The sequence below is a fragment of the Oxyura jamaicensis genome, chromosome 11 (genome assembly GCF_011077185.1).
Source record: "Oxyura jamaicensis isolate SHBP4307 breed ruddy duck chromosome 11, BPBGC_Ojam_1.0, whole genome shotgun sequence".
Classification (NCBI taxonomy): domain Eukaryota; kingdom Metazoa; phylum Chordata; class Aves; order Anseriformes; family Anatidae; genus Oxyura; species Oxyura jamaicensis.
In genome coordinates, this window is record NC_048903.1 from 18638854 (window position 1) to 18655885 (window position 17032).

General features: G+C 62.8%; 3 protein-coding genes across 4 annotated transcripts in view; 1 reads left to right on the plus strand and 2 right to left on the minus strand.

The window, feature by feature from the left end:
* Positions 1-871: 871 nt before the first annotated feature.
* LOC118172748 (dual specificity protein phosphatase 22-A-like) lies at positions 872-11991 on the minus strand. 2 transcript variants are annotated; one of them, XM_035336847.1, is made up of 8 exons: positions 11776-11991; positions 10753-10786; positions 10271-10353; positions 7756-7805; positions 5217-5291; positions 4618-4789; positions 1594-1815; positions 872-937 (listed from the first exon to the last, which is right to left on the minus strand). In XM_035336847.1, the coding sequence occupies exons 1-7, from the start codon at positions 11794-11796 to the stop codon at positions 1630-1632; spliced, it is 621 nt and encodes a 206-aa protein (XP_035192738.1). In that variant the 5' UTR covers positions 11797-11991; the 3' UTR covers positions 872-937; positions 1594-1629. The 2 variants fall into 2 exon arrangements, with proteins under 2 accessions (XP_035192738.1, XP_035192737.1); XM_035336846.1 differs by lacking the exon at positions 872-937 and having other exon boundaries at positions 1460-1815.
* Positions 11992-13566: 1575 nt separating this feature from the next.
* Positions 13567-16726, minus strand: LOC118172749. The gene is made up of 5 exons (XM_035336848.1): positions 16588-16726; positions 15766-15845; positions 15133-15300; positions 14279-14410; positions 13567-13833 (listed from the first exon to the last, which is right to left on the minus strand). Exons 2-5 carry the CDS (start codon positions 15842-15844, stop codon positions 13697-13699), a joined length of 516 nt encoding a protein of 171 aa, XP_035192739.1. The 5' UTR covers position 15845; positions 16588-16726; the 3' UTR covers positions 13567-13696.
* Positions 16727-16732: 6 nt separating this feature from the next.
* Positions 16733-17032, plus strand: part of EMC8 (ER membrane protein complex subunit 8) — a 6742-nt gene continuing 6442 nt past the window's right edge. Inside the window, exon 1 of the mRNA XM_035336844.1 lies at positions 16733-17019. Within this exon, the coding sequence (XP_035192735.1) occupies positions 16801-17019 (219 nt within the window). The 5' untranslated portion in view covers positions 16733-16800. The remainder of the gene's footprint in view (positions 17020-17032) is intronic.

The following is a 17032-nucleotide window of genomic DNA, read 5'->3' on the forward strand; positions in this document are numbered from 1 at the left end:
CGATCCCCCTCGCTGTCGCGATCCCGGTCGCTGTCGCGATCACTGTCGCGATGGCGATCCCGGTCCCGGCGCGGCCTGCACCCGGCCGCCAGGCCCCGGCGGCTCCCCGGAAGGTTTGGGATTTTTTTGGGGAGGAGGGGGTGGGGATTACCAGCTCACGCTCGCATTTCTCGGAAAAAAAAACAAAATTGGGCCCGGGGGGATACGGAGGGATGGGGAACGTTGGGGGGGGGGGGCGTGAAAATACGGGGCCAAGGCACAGGTCCCCGGTGTCCAACCCCCTCCGCTTTTAGGGGCAGCGTGGGCAATGCCCTGCCGTGACTGCAGTTACCGGGGGCGTCCCCCGCGGTTCCCGAGCGAAGCCCGGGGCGATCTGGGGGGAAATGCCGCGATCCCGGGACGTCCGCGGCACGGGCGAGAAGCCAGGGGGCGGCTGCCGAGACGGCCGGGCTTGGGGCTTATCGCACCTCCCGCACCTCGAATCTCTGCTTATCTCCGATCTCCGATGACTTCCTATTGACGCCAGAAACCGACCTTCTTCTCGTTTCCCTGCGGCCCCGGTTCCATTTTTCTGCTTCCTAAAACGACACCTGGGGCGTTAAAGGCGATACCTGCGAGGTTTGCTCGGTCCCCGCCAGCCCCCGGTACAAACCGTGGCAGCCTTAGGGCAGCAGAAAAAAATGTCAGTCTTCTTCCAGGCCCCCCCATGCTATGGCTGGGGGGTTTGGGGGCTTTAAAGTTTTGAATTTTTCCGGTGGTTTTCACGGAGAAAGTGGAAATCGGGACGCAGCGGTGCAGCGGTTGTGGCGGTCCATCCCCCGTTCCCAGCAGTAACGCACGGAGTCGGGAGCAGTTCCCGTGGCTTTCATCAACCTCCCCTCTCCGACAGGCTTGGCAAGTTGTCCCCAGCTTTGTCACCCTTGGAGACTCCGAGTACCCAGAATTTGTCATTAAGGGAATTCCCGGAAATATTTGAAATGCGTTTTTATTTTTTTTCGCAGAGCAGATTTTTGGAGAAGCTAAGCGAAGTCATATAATCACAAAGGGTGGCGTGGAAGATTTCAGAGTTCAGGGCTGCTGGGACAGAGAGCGTCTGTGTCGATGGACGGAGGGGGGATGGCTGGAAACCCACAGCAAATAAAGGACCGGGGCGAAAAGGACCCAGGAAAGGGTTTAATGCAGGGTGAACGGGAACAGTTTGGCTCAGGAACGATTTATTCTGCAGCCGGGGACTTTGGGGTCAGGCTGTAGGGGAAAGTGGGGCCAGGCAGGTCCAGCAGCCCCCGATTTCCCCCCTGGGAGATCAAGGAAATGCCGGACGGACCTCAGCCAACGGTGGGCTGGAGAAGGAAAATCCATCCCGAGCGAGGGCAGCTCTCCTTTTCCAGCACGGAGCCCGACGCTGTTTTCCCCGTCCCCATGGGTTCAGCTCGGGGCAATGCCACCAACCCCGATCCTTTAGGATTGAGCCACACGAAGCCAGCAGCCAAAGGGGGGGGGCTGCAAGTCCCACTCCCCCCTGAGCTCCAGCCCTTCGGCTGGGCTCACCGCGGCACTGTGAACCCCCCAACAAGTGCCCGGCAAAGTGGACACCGAATTTTGCCAGCCCCGAGGCCAACGTTTGTCTGCTCAGCTGCTCATCCGCCGGCTCCGGCTGGGGGGCAGCGAGGGGGTGGGCGCCAGGGGGGTGGCCCAGGAGCTCTCCCCGTGCCCCCCCTGTGCCACCCCCTGCTCCTGCAGGGCCAGCAGGCGCTGCAGCTCCTCCTGGTCCTTGAAGGGGTTCCTGCCGTAGTCCCGGCGGATCCAGGCGCGGTACTGCCGGGACAGAGCCAGGCGGGGTGCCGGGGTCACCGGGGGCTGTGCCGGACCCCCCCACCCGGCGTGGTGCAAAGCCCTAAATCAAGGCAGGGCATCCCAACCACGACACGGTCACGGCACCGGCCCCTGTTTTGCAGGAGCTGCCACGCCGTGCAGCGTGCACGCATCACGCGAGCCATGCACCAAACCCTACAAAAAAAAAACCACCAGCCAGCCCCTCGGAGCACCCCGGGGCCCACAGAGCTGGCAGCAGCCCCGTTTTTTTTTTTTTCCCCCCGAGCTGCAGCCTCCAGCAGCTTTATTCACTTTCCCTTGCCAGGAAGCTGCTCAGCTCCTCGTGGGGCTGAGTTACCAGAAGGAAAGCGTCCCCACGCTTTTCTGCCCCGCTGGCGCAGGCCGGACTCGCTGCCCCAAACGCCGCGGGCAGGTCGGCTCTTGCAGGCTGAGCAGGGCTGCTCGCAGAGAGGTTTGCTCATCGCAGCCCTTCTCCCGTCCCTGCAGAGGCTCCGCTCGCATCCGGGTGGCTCGGGGCCAGCTGGCACCCGGCGGAGATCCGGAGGCGGCTTCGGAGCAGGAGATGGCCCCGTGGAAAGGCTTCCCGACACCGTCGCGGCACGGAGCTGCGGGATCCGTGCCCAGAAGCGTGGGCAGGGAAGGGCAGCTCAGCTGGAGCCTCTGCGCCTGCTGCCCCGGGCATGAGAACAGCTTCGGAGCATGACAAAAGGAGCGGGGACCCAGCGAGCAGGCACCCAGCGAACAGGGCGCACGGGGAGGAGCGGCCAGAGAGGGCTGGCTTGTGCCCAGCGGCGCGAAACACTCTGCGAAGCGCCTGGAGCGTGCGGCCAGGGATGGGAAAGCTGCAGGGGGAAAAGGGTGGAGCGTCCTGCCCCTGGCAGCACCCATGGGTGCCAGCACTGAGAGCTGGGAGCACTGGGACAGGCACCAGCTTGAGGGAGGCAGGGGGCTGCTGAAACACCCCCGGTTTTGGGGGCTGGCAGCTCCCACGTGCCCCGGCCTCGGTGCCTCCAGACAAGGTGCCCCCAAACAGCCGTGGGGCTGCGGCTTCCTGGGATCTGGGCAAAGGCAGGAGAAAGGCTGAGAGCAGCCCCGGTGGCTTCCCCTGCTCCTGCAGCTGGGGAAAATCAGCCCGGGCAGGGGGGATTTCCAGTGGGAATGTCTGGATTTCCCAAATCCACTCACCCCGGCGGCGGGACTCACCGGCAGCTGCGCGCCGGGGGCAGGAAGCCCTGCTGCTGCTCGGGGTGGGGGCCAGCAATGACTTCCTCGCTAGAAAACAGTGGCTGGGAAGCTCAGCGCTTCCCAGGGCGGATGTCCCAGAGGCCGGACTGGATTCCTCCTCCTGGCCAGCGCCTGGAGCTGCCTGCTTGCTCTGCAGCCAGCCGGGAGCCACCGGGGCTGAGCCACCACCGGGACAGCCGCTGGGTGCCCACGGAGAGATGGTTGCGCCTTGCAGCCTGGGCTGTGGTGCGCTGCTGAGGGGCACGGATCCGTGCACGGTGCTGGTGGTGACAAAGCACCCGTAGGAGCGCAGGTCCCAGCGGGGAGCAGCCTGGCCACCGAGGTTCGGCACCCACCGGGCAGCTCGGAGGGACGGAGCCAGCAGGGCGCAGCGGGAAGCGCCCCGCCGTGCTGCCAGGTGCTGGCTTTCAGCACCCAGCCCCTCCAGCGCTGACCACAAACCCCAAACCCACCGTGCTCGGGGCCAGGAGCACCCATCCCAGCCTGGTGGTGGCACACGAGCACCTGGGGACACCCCGGGGCAGGGGGACAGGTGTGCGCCCTCTCCCCTATCCGTGCCGCTAAAATCCTGGCGCTACCCCTTGATAAAATCCAGCTGGGGCTGGGCAATGCGACAGTGCCCAGCCTTGGCCACCCCAGACGAAGCCATCGCAGGGAACTCAGCATTTTTCCAAAAATAAAGGCAGCCCTTGCAAAGCAAATGCCATTTTTTAAACCCCCACGGCTCACAAACCGCTGGTACTTCCCGGGAAACGTTTGCAAAGCCCGCAGCAAAACTTCAAGAAGGCAAAAAAAAAAAACAAACCCAAAGACAACGTGACCTCTAAGGGGAGGGGAAGGACGAGGGGTGTTTGCGTTGGGGGGCAGGAGGAATAAAGGCCCAGGAGGAGCCCCCAGGGGCACGGTGAGCCCCGTGTCACGGCGGGCACTGGGACGTGGCCAGGGCAGGGTTGGGGAGTGCTGGCCCGGCCGGGGGAAGCCCTGCAGGGAATCTCCAGCACCAGGGGTTTTGCAATCCCCTGGACCACTCTGCCCCCTCCTCGGGCGTTTTGGCAAGGCGGTGACAGCCCCAGCAGGGCCACGTCCCTCATGTGACAGTGCCAGGAAGGGGCTGACACTTGGGCCACTGTCACATGCTGTCCGGCCTGGGAGGAGGGGAGAGAAATCCCCTCGAGGCGCTCCTTGTCCTGGTGTGGTGGCCCTGGGCCGCAGCAGATGGGGACATCGGGGTTTTGCCGCCCTGTAGGGTGCCGATCCGCTAAGTCCTGCTAAATCCTCGCGTAACGCCTGGGCACTTTTTGGTGCTGGTGGTTTGGTTTTTTTTTGCATGCATGCACAAACAAACCCCGCAGGTAATAAATAGCAGGCGCAAAGGGCGAGCAGCCGGCTGGGGCTGCCTGCACAAGCGCCGCAGGCAAAGCAAGCAGCCGTGGTTATTTGCAAAACCACCCCCCCGCAGACCCATGCAAGGGGAGCTCCAGCGGCGGAGCCCACCCTTCGGCACGAGGCCAAGCGCACGCACGGGTGCGCGGCTCCCACCTCCTTCAGCAGGGTGCCCTCGTAGTCCCGCAGCTGCTGCTGGAAGCCGGGGTTGGGGCTGGCGTAGGAGCGGGCAGCCCGGGTGGCGGCCAGGCAGCGCTCCCAGCCCAGCTCGGTCACCGTCATCAGGTAAGCCACCAGCACCGTGGTGCTGCGCGAGACCCCGGCCAGGCTGGCGCGGGCGACGGAGAGGTGTCAGGAGGAGGCGTCACCACCACGGGAGCCCCGCGCCGAGGGACGCCCATGGGGTGCCTCCTCCCAGGGCCGGGGGTGCTTGCTTGGCCAGGGGTAGGGGACGGTGGCACTGGATGCGCCCGCCACGTCCCCGTGTCCCCTGCCCTGTCCATCTTCAGGTGCTCGGGTTTCGGGGCATGGACCACCCCGTTGCCCCGACGCCGTTCCTCATCTCCTTTCCCTCCCCACCACGACCGATGCTCAATCCCGAGGATGCTTTTTGGGATCCCACCCCCACCTCCCAGCCCCCCCAACCCTTGCGCAGCCCCGGCGAGCGCCGGGGACCCTCCCTCCCCCCTGCACCTCCCTCGGCATTGACCCTTTTCCCCAAAACCGGGGCATCGAGGCCGTCTGGAGGCTCTCACCAGTGAACGAGGCAGCCTCCCCCGTGGAGCCGGCACTCGTGGATGAACTTGATGCACTCCTTGAAGTGCTGCATCCTGCGGGGGGAGAGGCAGCGGGGTGAGGCCGGGAGCAGCCACAGTCCTCCCCAGGACTGCCCTGGGGCCGGCGCAGGGTGGGAGCCGCAGCGGTTCCCCGACACAGGAAGGGACAGGTCCTTCAGCAGCCAGGAAGGAAAAGGCCTGAGAGGCTTTCTGGGGGGATTTCCTGCTTCCCAAAGCACTGGGATGGAGCAGGGCGATGCCACCAACTCACCCAGCTCTGGGAGGACCTGGTGGCGCTGCCTGCAGGGCCAAGTCCCCCCCCGGCACCCATGGGGCGCACAGCCCAGCACCAAAGCCACCTGCAGGGGAGCGGTGCCCGTGCCAGGGCTCGCCCCTGGGTGGCTGCTTGCGTTCCTGAAACCTGCCAGGAACCAGGAACTGCGGGGGCAGAGCGTGTTAAACCCTCAGCAGCGGGTTTTCTGCGCAAAGCAGGGGCAGGGACCTGGGGCTTGGGCTGCTGAGCTGCAGCCCTTGCTTGGGTGCTCACCAGCACGAGCAGCACTCATTTTGCCGAGAGCGTAAAGACCCAGAGACGGAGAATGGGTTGAAATCCCTCTTTATACGTGGAGGAATTAGAGGTGGGTGTTCAGGGGAGGGTTACGAGGCTCTGGCAATATTCATCCCTCCTGCACGGCGTGCCGCAAGCTGCTCAGAGGACAGAGAGCCCACGCAGAGCTGCTTATTTGGCTCCTGACACACGTTTGCTACAAATCCCGCCTGCCCCTGCTCGCACCAAGCCCCGGGGTCCTGGTCAGCCCCGTCGTGGGTGCTGGGTCCCGGACTTCCTCCGCTGCCTCCGCGTGACGGGGCCGGGGCAGCGCCCACGCAGCCTTCCTGCTTTCTCAGAAGCTCGGGCGCCAGCCAGCCCCCGCGGCTCGCCTCTCGCCCCCGCGGCATCCTCCTGAGACCCCCTCCGGGGCCGGGAGCCCCTTCCCCGTGCGAGCGAGGCAGAGCCCTCCGAAACTCCCCCCTGCCTTCTGCCTGCCCGCCAGGGATGCTCGTGGCCCTTCTCTGGAAGCGCAGGGCTCGGGTGCCTTCTAAGAAACCAACCCAGGGCACATTCAGAAATAGCAGGGGTTTCTGCTGCCCGAGACCCAGCGAGAGGAGACACGGGGGGATTCTCTGAAGCTGTGGTTATGAGAAAAATATTTAGGTTCTCAGCCCGGGAAGGAGATGCCAAATCCACCGCTCCCTGTGGGCTACAGGCGCCTCCTCCTCCTCCACCACCGCAGGCGGCGAAGCACCTCCTGTTGGGCAGCAGGGGCTTTTCTTGGCCCAAAACGTGTCCCAGGGGGGTTCTCCTGATCCTGTTCATCCTCACAGAGCAGCCAGCAGCCCCCAGGGCACGCAGGCACTGCCAAATCCCAGTCCTCTTCTTCATCCCTTGGCTGGGACCAGCGGGGCTGTAGGGACGTGCCGGCGGCGGGGACACCCTCACGTCCCCACCCCATTCCGCCGCCCCCTCCAGGGGGGCTCTCCTCAACGTGGTCGCCCAGTTTGAGAGCTCAACTGGTCCCAGCCCACGGGACTGGCAAGGCCGAGAGCCGCCGAGCCCCGAGTCACGAGCAGCCGCCCCGCGGGACGCCAGGCTCCCCGGGGTTGTGAAACCCCAGGCGCAAAGCGAGGAGCAGAAAATAGTTCCCTGAATAAGCCTTCCTTCCGGCAGCCGGCTTTGTCCCCTTCTAGGAGACATGCCGCAAATGCGAAGCGAGGAAAGGAGAGGGGAAAAAAATAACCCCAAGCCTCTCGTTCTTGCTGAGGCAGGGCTTTCTTGTAAAGCTTCTCTTTCTGCTCAGCGGGAGCGTGAGCAAGCAGAATCCTGCCCGCGGCGCAGAGCCGCTGCCCAGGGCGCTGGGAAAGCAGCACCTCCATGAGCGAGACCCCAGGCAGCCACGGCACAGGAACCTTTTGGCCTTTTAGGGTTGGATGGGCGAGAAAAAAATCCCCCGAGTCCCCCATCTTCTGGTTACAGCGGGCGGTTCTTGGGCGCCCGTTGCGCAAAGCGGGCAGCAAGCAGGGCCTGCGGCCAGCACGGCCCCAGCATCACCGCTCCTCGGGATCATCCTTAAAGGAGTTATGTTTTCGATGGGGGAAATACTCGTTTTAATAAATACCTCGTTGCTCTCCCAAGGAAAATACCTGGGAGAGCGATACCAATCACTGCCTTTCCACGCCAACGAAGCACGCTCCAATTTCAGGCCCAACCCGAGGGGAATAATTCTGATTTTTGATCGAAAATTAAACGTGCTGACTGCAAACACACCGAGGAGCAGATTTAGGCCCTACACACCCCGTTAGTGCCTGAGAACGAGCCGTGGCTTTCACCAAGCTCAGCACCACCAGCAAAGCTTTGGCAGCGTGGCCAAACCGAGCAGCCACTGTGCAGAACGTGGACTTTTATTGAGCGACAACTGCCAAAGCGCCACCCTGGGAGGCACAGGGGGTGCCGGGGACTTACAGGTTCTGGCTGGATGAATCCGAGGCCGAGATGCAGAGGTAGGTCATGTCCTGCAATAAAAAGGCAGTTACGGCAATTAAACACCTTGGACAGCCACAGCCTCGTCCGTTTTCTCTTTTCTTTTCTACGTGAGCCTTGGAGTAGGTGACTCTAGGGGTAAAACCGCCGAAAATGGGATTTTCAAGAGGCAGGGCTTTTCAGAGGCAGGATTTCCCCAGCTCTTCCCCGTAACTTCAGGTAGGAACCAGGCCGGCCCCAGCCGCATTTCAGAGGCACCCAAAGGTGCCGAGCGATGCCCGGGAGCCTCCCCGAGCCCCGTCCCCGTCCCCCCTCCGGCAGCTGCCAAGCCCCGGCAGGACAACGTGTGCGAGCACGCACTCGTCAGCTCACCCTCATCGATGAGTTATTTCCTCCTGGTCCCTGTTAGTACACAATAAATCACCCCGCCGCACGCCGGCGTAGGTCAGCTTGCTTTAAAGCATTGCTTCCTCGATCCTCCCTGTTCTGAGCTAAAATTAGCCCCTTTTCATCTGAGTTTTGCTTTTTTTTTTTTTTTCTCCTTAGCGAAGCGGGTGGGAATCCTGCCAGATTGGGCTGAGGCAGCTGAGCAGCAGCACGCCAGGGGTTGCCCCATCCCCATCCTCATGTCACCGCGCCCCAAAGCCGCCCCTCGCCTCCCTCCAGCCCAGGTCGAAGGAGAAGGCTGGAAAAAGCTGATTACCTAAGGTAATTAGCAAGGAGAAGGAGAGAAGGGTAGAGCGGGACAGGCGCAGCCACCGTGGGGACGTCCCCAGGCTGGAAAGACCCATGTCTCCAGGAGAAGGGCGCGGGGGCTTTTCCGAGCATCCCCCCTCCATCCCAGCACCCTTCCTGCGTTCACCCCCGCGGGATGAAGCCGAGGTGCCACCCGCATGCCCGGCCCTTCCCCATGGCATGCCAGCTGGGTTCCTCATCCCCTGGCAAACCACGGCTCTCCGGCACGCAGGGGAAGGCGCCCGTGGTGGCGAGCAGCTGGGACGCGGGCACGAGCGAGCGAACGGCAGCAGATTTCATGGGATGAGCCACCACGGGCTGCGGCTTCCCGGCACCTGGGGAGGTGAGGAAAGCCACTGCACCGGGAAAGCCACCGTGCCAGGAAAGCCACTGCACCAGGAAAGCCACTGCACCAGGAAAGCCGCTGCACCAGGAAAGCCACCGTGCCAAGCCACGCACGCAGCGCCCACCTGGGCTCCCAGCGGCTTTTCCCTTTCCCCACGGGCCCCCCGGGTGCCCCCATCCCGCCCCGGGGAGGGAAGCTGTGCTGCACGCATGAGAACAGCGCTGGGGTTTGCGGTCCCCGGCCGGGGGGCCGTGATTGACACATTGCTCAAGCCACCACGCTTTTCCTGTTCCCCTTTCCTGCAGCCCCGCTGCGCGCTGCCCGTGCGGTTTGCTGCCCGCCTGGCCGTGCCCCGCGCCCCAGCAGCTCCAGCTGCACCACCCGGCCCCAGGAGAGCCGTTCCCCTGCCCCCGTTTCATGCATCTTCCTTCTCCTCTCCCCGTTACCCAATGATTTCATGGGGAAGAGGCTCGAGGTGTTGTTTGGGGCTGCCTGGCACAGAGGGGTGGCACTCGCCCTCGGTGGTCCCAGCAGAGCGGGGTCCCAGCCGTCCCCGTTGCCTGCTGTAGGATTTTGGGGCCGGGACGAAGGCCAGCTCCAGCTGCACACCGCGCAGATCCACACCAAGAAGAGCAATGTAGCCCCCAGGGTCTCTCGTCTTCATATGTGCACCAGCTCACCCACACGCACAGACCTGGCCGAGCACCCTGCACCCACCCCGCAGCCCCCCCGTGCCTCAGTTTCCCCTCTTGCACCCTTTCACCTGCCCCGCCTGCAGGACCGCAGCAGCCCCACGTGTGGTGGGGGCACCCAGGGGTGCCACCTGCCTGCTGTGGCACTGCCTGTGCCGCCAGGACCTTGGGGACAGGGAGGGGGACAGGACTGCCTCCTGCCCCCCGCTGTATTTTGAGGGGTCCTCATTCCTCAGCCCCAAACCCAGCGCCAGAACCACAGCAGCACCGAAGGAGAGCGTGTGGGGTGGGAGTCCCGGATCGAGGGGGGGGGTGTCCCCACGGGCTGCACAGGCTGCCCCGGGGCAGGGGGAGCACAACAAGCGCGGGGGCTCCCCAAAGTCCCCGTCCTGCCTCCGGCTGCGCTGCCGGGGCTGGATGCGGCCCCGGCGCCGCCGTGCGCGGGGCACCGCTGCCCTCTCGTGGCCCCTGCCCACGGCAGCACCGCGGGGCCGGGCACCCCCGGCCTCCACCTGCCCAGCTCCCCAAAATCCTGCCAGGAAGCAGCCGCGCTCCGCAGCCACCCCTCTCCCAGCGCTGGGCGCGATTCGGCACCGCCCGGTGGTGCCAAGGCAGCGTCGCCATCCCACCGCCACGCACCGGGAGGTGGGCACGCGTCCCCTTGGCACCAGCTGCCACCTGCCAGCCTCGCCGTGCAGACCCCCCCCCGAGCCCCCAGGCTCACCTCCAGCACCGGCTTGGCACCGGTGTGCACGGAGAGGACGTGCGTCACGCCGTGCCTCCGCAGGCTGGCCCCGTCCTCCGAGTCTGGAAGCAGGAGCAGGGCGTGAGAGCTTGTCCTCCCGCCTGAGCTGCTCCGCCGAGCCCTCGGCCATCGCCCCCAGCCCCGTGTGATGCAGGGAGGCCAGCCTTGGGTGAAAAATACCCCAAATGAGTGGCACAGAGCTCCCAGGATGGCCCTGACCCTGGAGCAGGACGAATCCCAAGCCAGGCGCCGGCCCCGCTGTAATATTGTCCTGGCGAACCACCTCCCTGGGGGTTGGAACTAAATGGTTTTTAAGGTCCCTTCCAAGCCAAGCCAAGCCATTTGAAACACGGGGGAGGTTTCCAGCCAGTGGGGTCCTCACCACTCGGCCGTGGTCACCCCACAGACGTCCCTTTCCCGTGCCCCAGGGGCAGCCGGCGCTCGCAGGGCTGCGCACTCACTGCGGATGTTCCCCAGGTAGAGACCCGTGACCACCTGCGAGGAGACAAGGAGCAGAGCTGTCCCTCCACGTGCCACACCATGTTTTTAATTCCCAAGGCCCTAAACCCCAGCTGCTGCATTTTGGATCCCCCAAAATGCTCGTCCCCAACCAGCTCCAGCAGGGACCCCATCGCTTTTCTACGGCAACCTCCTCCTGCAAACGGCTTCAGAACCACGGCATTTTACGGTTACTTTCTGGCCGAGGTGTTGCAGGAAGCGCCTTCCAGTAGGCAGATTTTGTCTCCGGCTCTCTGCCGTGGCTTACAGAGGAGAAAAAGGGACGGCTCGGAGCGTTTACGGAGCGGAAAGGAGGGAAAGGAGGGAAAACGTGACGTGGGGACAGCGCCGGAGGACACCACAGCTCCGCGCACCGAGAGCTGCGCTGAGATGGGTGGAGAGAAATTATCATCGTTATTACCCCGGAGGGATAAAAAGGGCCTGGGGTGGCTCTAATTTATCCCGCGTGCTGCAGCGTGGCTGTCCCAGAGTTTAATTTTAAGCTGGACGAGGCACACAGCGAGCAGCTATTTAAGGGTGCAAACAGAAATCGATCCCCACCACCGGCCCTGAGCGCCAAGCAGCAGCCAAACCCCCCCTTCCTTGCCCATTCCCAGCACCTCACAGCTGGGCACGGATATGTCGCGGTGGTGACAAGGGGAGGAAAATTCCCTGCACGCCCCCTGGGACCCCCAGCAGCACCCGAGGATGTCGGTGCCACGGCATTACCACCCAGAGGACGAGCACCAAAAGCCAGCTGCTGCTTTTTAGGCACCCCGAGGCACTGAGCTCACGGCTGGGATGTAAAACGGGGATCAGCGCTTGGAAGGGGACGGGGGAAAAATCCCTCAAGTGCTTGAAGCTTTAAAGGGGATGAGAAAGGGCAGGTGGAAATGGATGTGTTCAGGGCACCACCGTGGCATCCCCCGGTAACACAGAACGGCCCTGCCCAGTCCCTCCCAGTCCCTCCCAGTCCCTCCCAGTACCTTGCTCATTCCGCTCCCCATGGTTTTTCTCTCCCCGGGTTCAGGACTCAGGCGGCTGCTCGGTACCTGAAGCTATCTGCAAATAAACACCCCAAAATCCTGGAGGGGCCGGAGGGGAGCACACGGAGCCCCACCAAGCAGCCCGCTCACCCGCTGAGATCTGCTCCAGCTCCTCGCCACCACGCTTCTGGGAGAAGGGGTCCGGGGCCAGTGGCCGCTGCAGGGCAGGGGAGGACGAAATGAGGACCTGGGGCCGTGGCGAGGCTCAGGTTTCCCTTCCGGACTCCCTGGCTTGCCAGGGCTTTTGCAGAGGCTCGGTGTTTTGGAGAGAGGGAAGAGGAGGACGCCTGGGGTTCCCCGTGCAGCCCCCATGGCCCCCAACGGCAGGGGATGGAGCACCCCTCTTGGCAGGGCACCCCACCATCTCCCCCAGGGGCTACGGCCAGCGCGGGGCCGGCTTCCATTCTGGGACGCTGCGGGCTGGTGCAAGCAGCGAGCTCGGCAGGATTTCTCTCCCCGTAACATGAATTCCTCCCAGTCGCAGGAACGGGAATAAGAATTGCGGAGTAAGGCCCTCACCTCAGAAACACGGAGCACGGCACGCTGCTGGGAGAGCAGCGGGGACGAGCCCATCTCCCCCTCCTTGCAGCAAGGGGGGCAGGACGAGCTGTAACTCCTGCGACGCCAGCACACGCTGCCAGACATCGCTTCTCACAGGAGATTCATCTAGCAGCTCGGCACCCGCATCAATGCTCCTCCAAACCCAGCCCCGGGGCCACCAGAAGCCGCGGAGATCCCCGTGCTCCCCCCCCAACCCAACCACGGCAGCCCTGTAACCAGGGGACGAGGGGACTGCAGCCAAGGCTCGCTGTAACGGGTTGTGCTCGCAGGAAGCCAGGACAGGCGTTGGTGGGTAGCCCAAGGGAGAGGGAAATCTGGCAGCCACGGGCAGAGCAGAGCAAGTAGAGGCGCCTGCCTTCACGGCTCAGGCCCTGAAGACGTCGAGCCACGTCTGAGCGTTAAAACAGGGCTTGCTCAGACCATAAGATTCAGTAAGAGACCTGGGATGCTCCCACGAAGGGTGGCCTTTGCTTCCGTCCCCTCAACCGCAGTTGGCCCCTCTGGGCACCATCTCTGTGTCACCTCAATCTCCTCTCGGCTGACCTACAGCTGCTTCTCCTCTCACCGGAGGTGACGGTGAGGTCTGCAGCCTGCCCGCGCCGTCGGGGTAGGAAAAGCGGTGGAGAAAAACCAAAACCCAGATCCGGGTTCCCTTCACGGGGGGGAGAAGTGGAGTTTCTCCACCACGTGCCCTACTCCGACCCACACCGCTGCCTCGCGGAGCTCTGAGGAGTTATTTTTGGAGCTGTTCTGGGATGCCGAGCTGGGATCTGCTTGCCTTACATGTAGCTCAGGCCTCGGCAGCGTGACTCCTGGCTGTGTCCCAGAAACATGGCCTTAAAGAGGCGGGGAAAAAGGCAGCGCTCCTCCCAGGAACCTACCGCTGCCCCAGAAAAACTCAGTCTGGGCTGAACAATATCCCCCTGCAGGGCTAGGTGAGATCTTGCTGCTTCAGTTCTGACAACTTTTGCGTTATCAATGCTTCAAACACAACAAACTCAAAGTAACTTTCACCTTATTCACCTCCCCCAGGAAACACGGGCGTTTCATTCCCTTTAACCAATTAACGCTGTCTACAACCGTGAGAGGACGACCCGGAAAAACCCTTCCCCCCGACGCTGCGCTACAAATTCCCATCACAAATGCATCCGGAGACCAATAAAAGGAAGCTTTCAAGTTAACCAGAAGTTTATTATCATCTATTTAGGTGGAGAGGTGGTTCCAGTACATGAGCAACGAGGTCACACGCAGGTGATGGAATCATTTTGTATTCAAGCAGAGCAGGTTCCACTGAGCTGCCTCACTTCTTCCACTCGTTCTTCTCAAAATCCCACTGGGAAGAAATGCCCTCCACGGGGTTAACTCGCATGTCCAACATCCTCTTTGTCTGCATCGACACCCACTCGTCGGAGAAGGTGTGCGGAATAGGGCCATACACTGCGATTCAAGAGGAACAAAGACAAGATGAGCAAGGTGGCGATGGCGGTAACGAGTTCTGCTAACGAGAAGCTTTTTCCCCCAAAAAAACAACCAATGCTGACCACGTGTACGCCATCACCCGCCCCAACCTAAGCTCCCCTAAGCGCTTGCAACAGCGGGTTTCACAGAGAGGGAAGGTCTGGGATGGGTAGCGTGTTGCTACTCTTTCCCCTCCCTTTCCCCCGAAGCTCTCCCTACAAGTCGACGTGCTGAAGATTTTCGCTCCGTACCCACCGGCCTCCATTCAGTCACAACCCCTGAGCTGAGTTTTCAGAGGCCAACAAACAGAACCTCCTGTTCCACGCGACACTTTGAAACTCCGCCCAATTTCAGGCGAGTTTTCCGCATCAGATGCCAGCTGAGCTCACGATTCAGGACAGAACGCCGCTCGGCGGTCACTTACTGTAAATCTTCTGCCAAACGAGGATGACACCAGTTAAGCCAAGAAAGAACAGCACTCCCCCGAGGACGGTCTTCCACTCGTTTGTCCCTTTGTTCATTTCTGCATAGCTCTCGTTGAATTTGATGCGGTACACTGAGGAAAACAATTAAGCAAGTCACCGATTTCGGCTTTTCCTGCAACTTGAGGGAAGGCAGCGCCTGCTAGAGGGAGGTAACCGAGGCCTAAAGCGCTCTGAAACGGAAGGGATGTTAAAATAGCTTCGCAATTAGCCAGCCTCCTCCACGCACAGACCAAGTGAGGGAGCTGTATTGCACATCATTCCTGTATTTCTCGTGAGTTCAGGACAGCATCAGATTCGGAAAGTGTTTAGGAACATCCGAGGGCTCTGGGGCAGGTGGGCACTGCGCTGCTCCTACGTTAACGCGCGGGGTTGGTTTTACGCGGTTTGGCTAACGGGATTACAGCTGGGAATCAACAAGGGTGGGGTTTTTTTTGTTGGCCTGCTGGTAACAGAGCGCAAAAAAGGAACAATCGGGGTTTTTTGGAGGCAAAGGAAGACCTGGCTGAGCTTGACCTACCACTCAGCTCCTTCGGTGAAGCATGCTGCGTGCCCTGAGGCACCCGGCGGCTACCAACAGGTGTAGGAACACCAGCCGCACCTTCCGCTCACCTCCACCCGTGTACAGGTTAATTAGCACAAAATTAACACAGCTCTTTCGCGGCTGCAGCCTGACCACAAAGGGCTGAGCAGCCTCGAGCCACGCTGGGGCCGTCTGTGCAGGAAGCCGGCGGCCAGGAAGGCGCAGCAGGCTGGGTCAGAGCGCTGCCGGCCGCGGGGTTACCTCAGGACTTACGTTCAACCTTCTCATCGACAGACAGAGCGGTCCAGGACGCCTTTTCCTTCTCCTTCAGAGCCTTCTGCTGGGCAGAGAGCTGCTTTACAAAGGCCACCTCAGGCAGGGGGACATCACGGCGATCGACGTACGCCGGGAGGCTGAAGTCCTCTGCTTTGACAACGCCAGCTGCGTTCGGGAACAGAAGGGACGCAGAATCCAGCTTTTAATTCCTACACTAACCTCCCTCACCAGTTACAATGCGAAAAAAACAACCAAGATGGTGCCAGTTAAGCAACCCAGAAAGGGAAGAACAAAGCTCTCCCACCTCCGCGATGCCACCTGCTGGCACGGGCGCTGCTCCAGCAGCTCTCTTCCATCAGGGCGAGGGAGCAGCCCTGCCCATCCTGCATCCCTCCCTGCCCACAGCCCAGCTGCGGGTGCCCTGCTGCCACAGAGAGCACTCCAAAAAAAAAAACAAACACCGATCCCTGCAGGGGAAGAACCTTTCACAGCACCCTGGACTGCTCCGCCTGCCATCGGGAGGCGGCTCGCAGCTGGCACAAAGCTCTCCTCAGCCTCAAAGTTTCTAACGGCCGCGTTTGAGGTTCTTCCTGGTGTTGCTCTCGCTGCAAACGAAGCAGTGCCACCTACCGTGCCCGTGGGCCCTCACACAGATGGAGGTGGAAAGGGCTCTTCTCCCGATGAGGCTGAATGCCCTTGAAGCCAACATCCTGCCAGGACAAAACGACAGCGGGTAAATCCCTGCCAACGGAGGGCAGGGAGCACACAGATCGGAAAATAAAACCATAAAACCCCTTCCCGTTTATCTACAGAGGAGGCAGTTCAGGGGCAGCGCGTTTTTCTGCTGCAGAGCAGCGCAGATGCTCCTGGTTGCCGAGGAGATGCGTGGATGAGCCCCCTCCCACCCTGTTTTACAATTAACATCCCGTATTTGAGCTCTGACCCCTCCCATGCCCAGCCCAGGGCCCCATATTTGAGCTCCGATCCCTTCCAAACCTAACCCAGGGCCCCGTCTTGGAGCTCTGACCCCCTCCTCACCCAGCCCAGGACCCCTGATTTAGGCTCTGAGCCCCCCACCCCCAACCCAGGCCCCCATATTTGAGCCCCGACCCCCCTCCCCGCCCACCCCCAGCCGGGGGTCCCGGTATTCCCCGTGCCATCCGAGCCACCCCGGAGCCTCTCAGCACCCACCTTCGCCCTTGCCCTAACCGCGGGGCGTGACGTCACGCCATCATGACGTCACACCCCCGGCGCTACCTCAACCGCGGGCCCAGGCCTAACCCATCCCCACCCCATCGCGAGCGGTCACCGGTGCAGACGCACCCGGGGCGGTACCGAGCGGCTTCCCAAGGTCCCCCCCGTATCCCCCCGGTCCCGTCCGAGCCCCCTCGGCCCCTTCCCGGTGCCTTCGGGCCCCACCCAGAGCCCCGCCGCCCCCCGCGCCCCTCCGACCTGCCGACCGTCCTCTACGCCGGGCCGCCACCGGAAGGAGCCGCCGGGCCGGAAGCGCGGTGCACGCCGGGCCGGCCGCAGGCCCAACGAGACGGCGCTATCCAAACCGTCCCCCTTCCTCCTCGCGTTTTACGCCCTTTTACGACAGCTCGGCGGACCGAGCGGCGGGGCGCGCTTGGCGGCGGGGCGCGCTTGGCGGCGGGGCCCGTCAGGATGAGGCTGAGCACTCAGGCCTACTGCAAGATGGTGCTGCACGGCGCCAAGTACCCGCACTGCGCCGTCAACGGGCTGCTCGTGGCCGAGAGGCCGCCCCCCGCCGCCTCCAGGCCCGGCAGGGAGCAGGCCGCCTCCCCGGCTCTCTTCGTCGACTGCGTGCCCCTCTTTCACGGGACTTTGGCGCTGGCGCCCATGCTGGAGGTGGCCCTCAGCCTGGTACGGGGGGGGG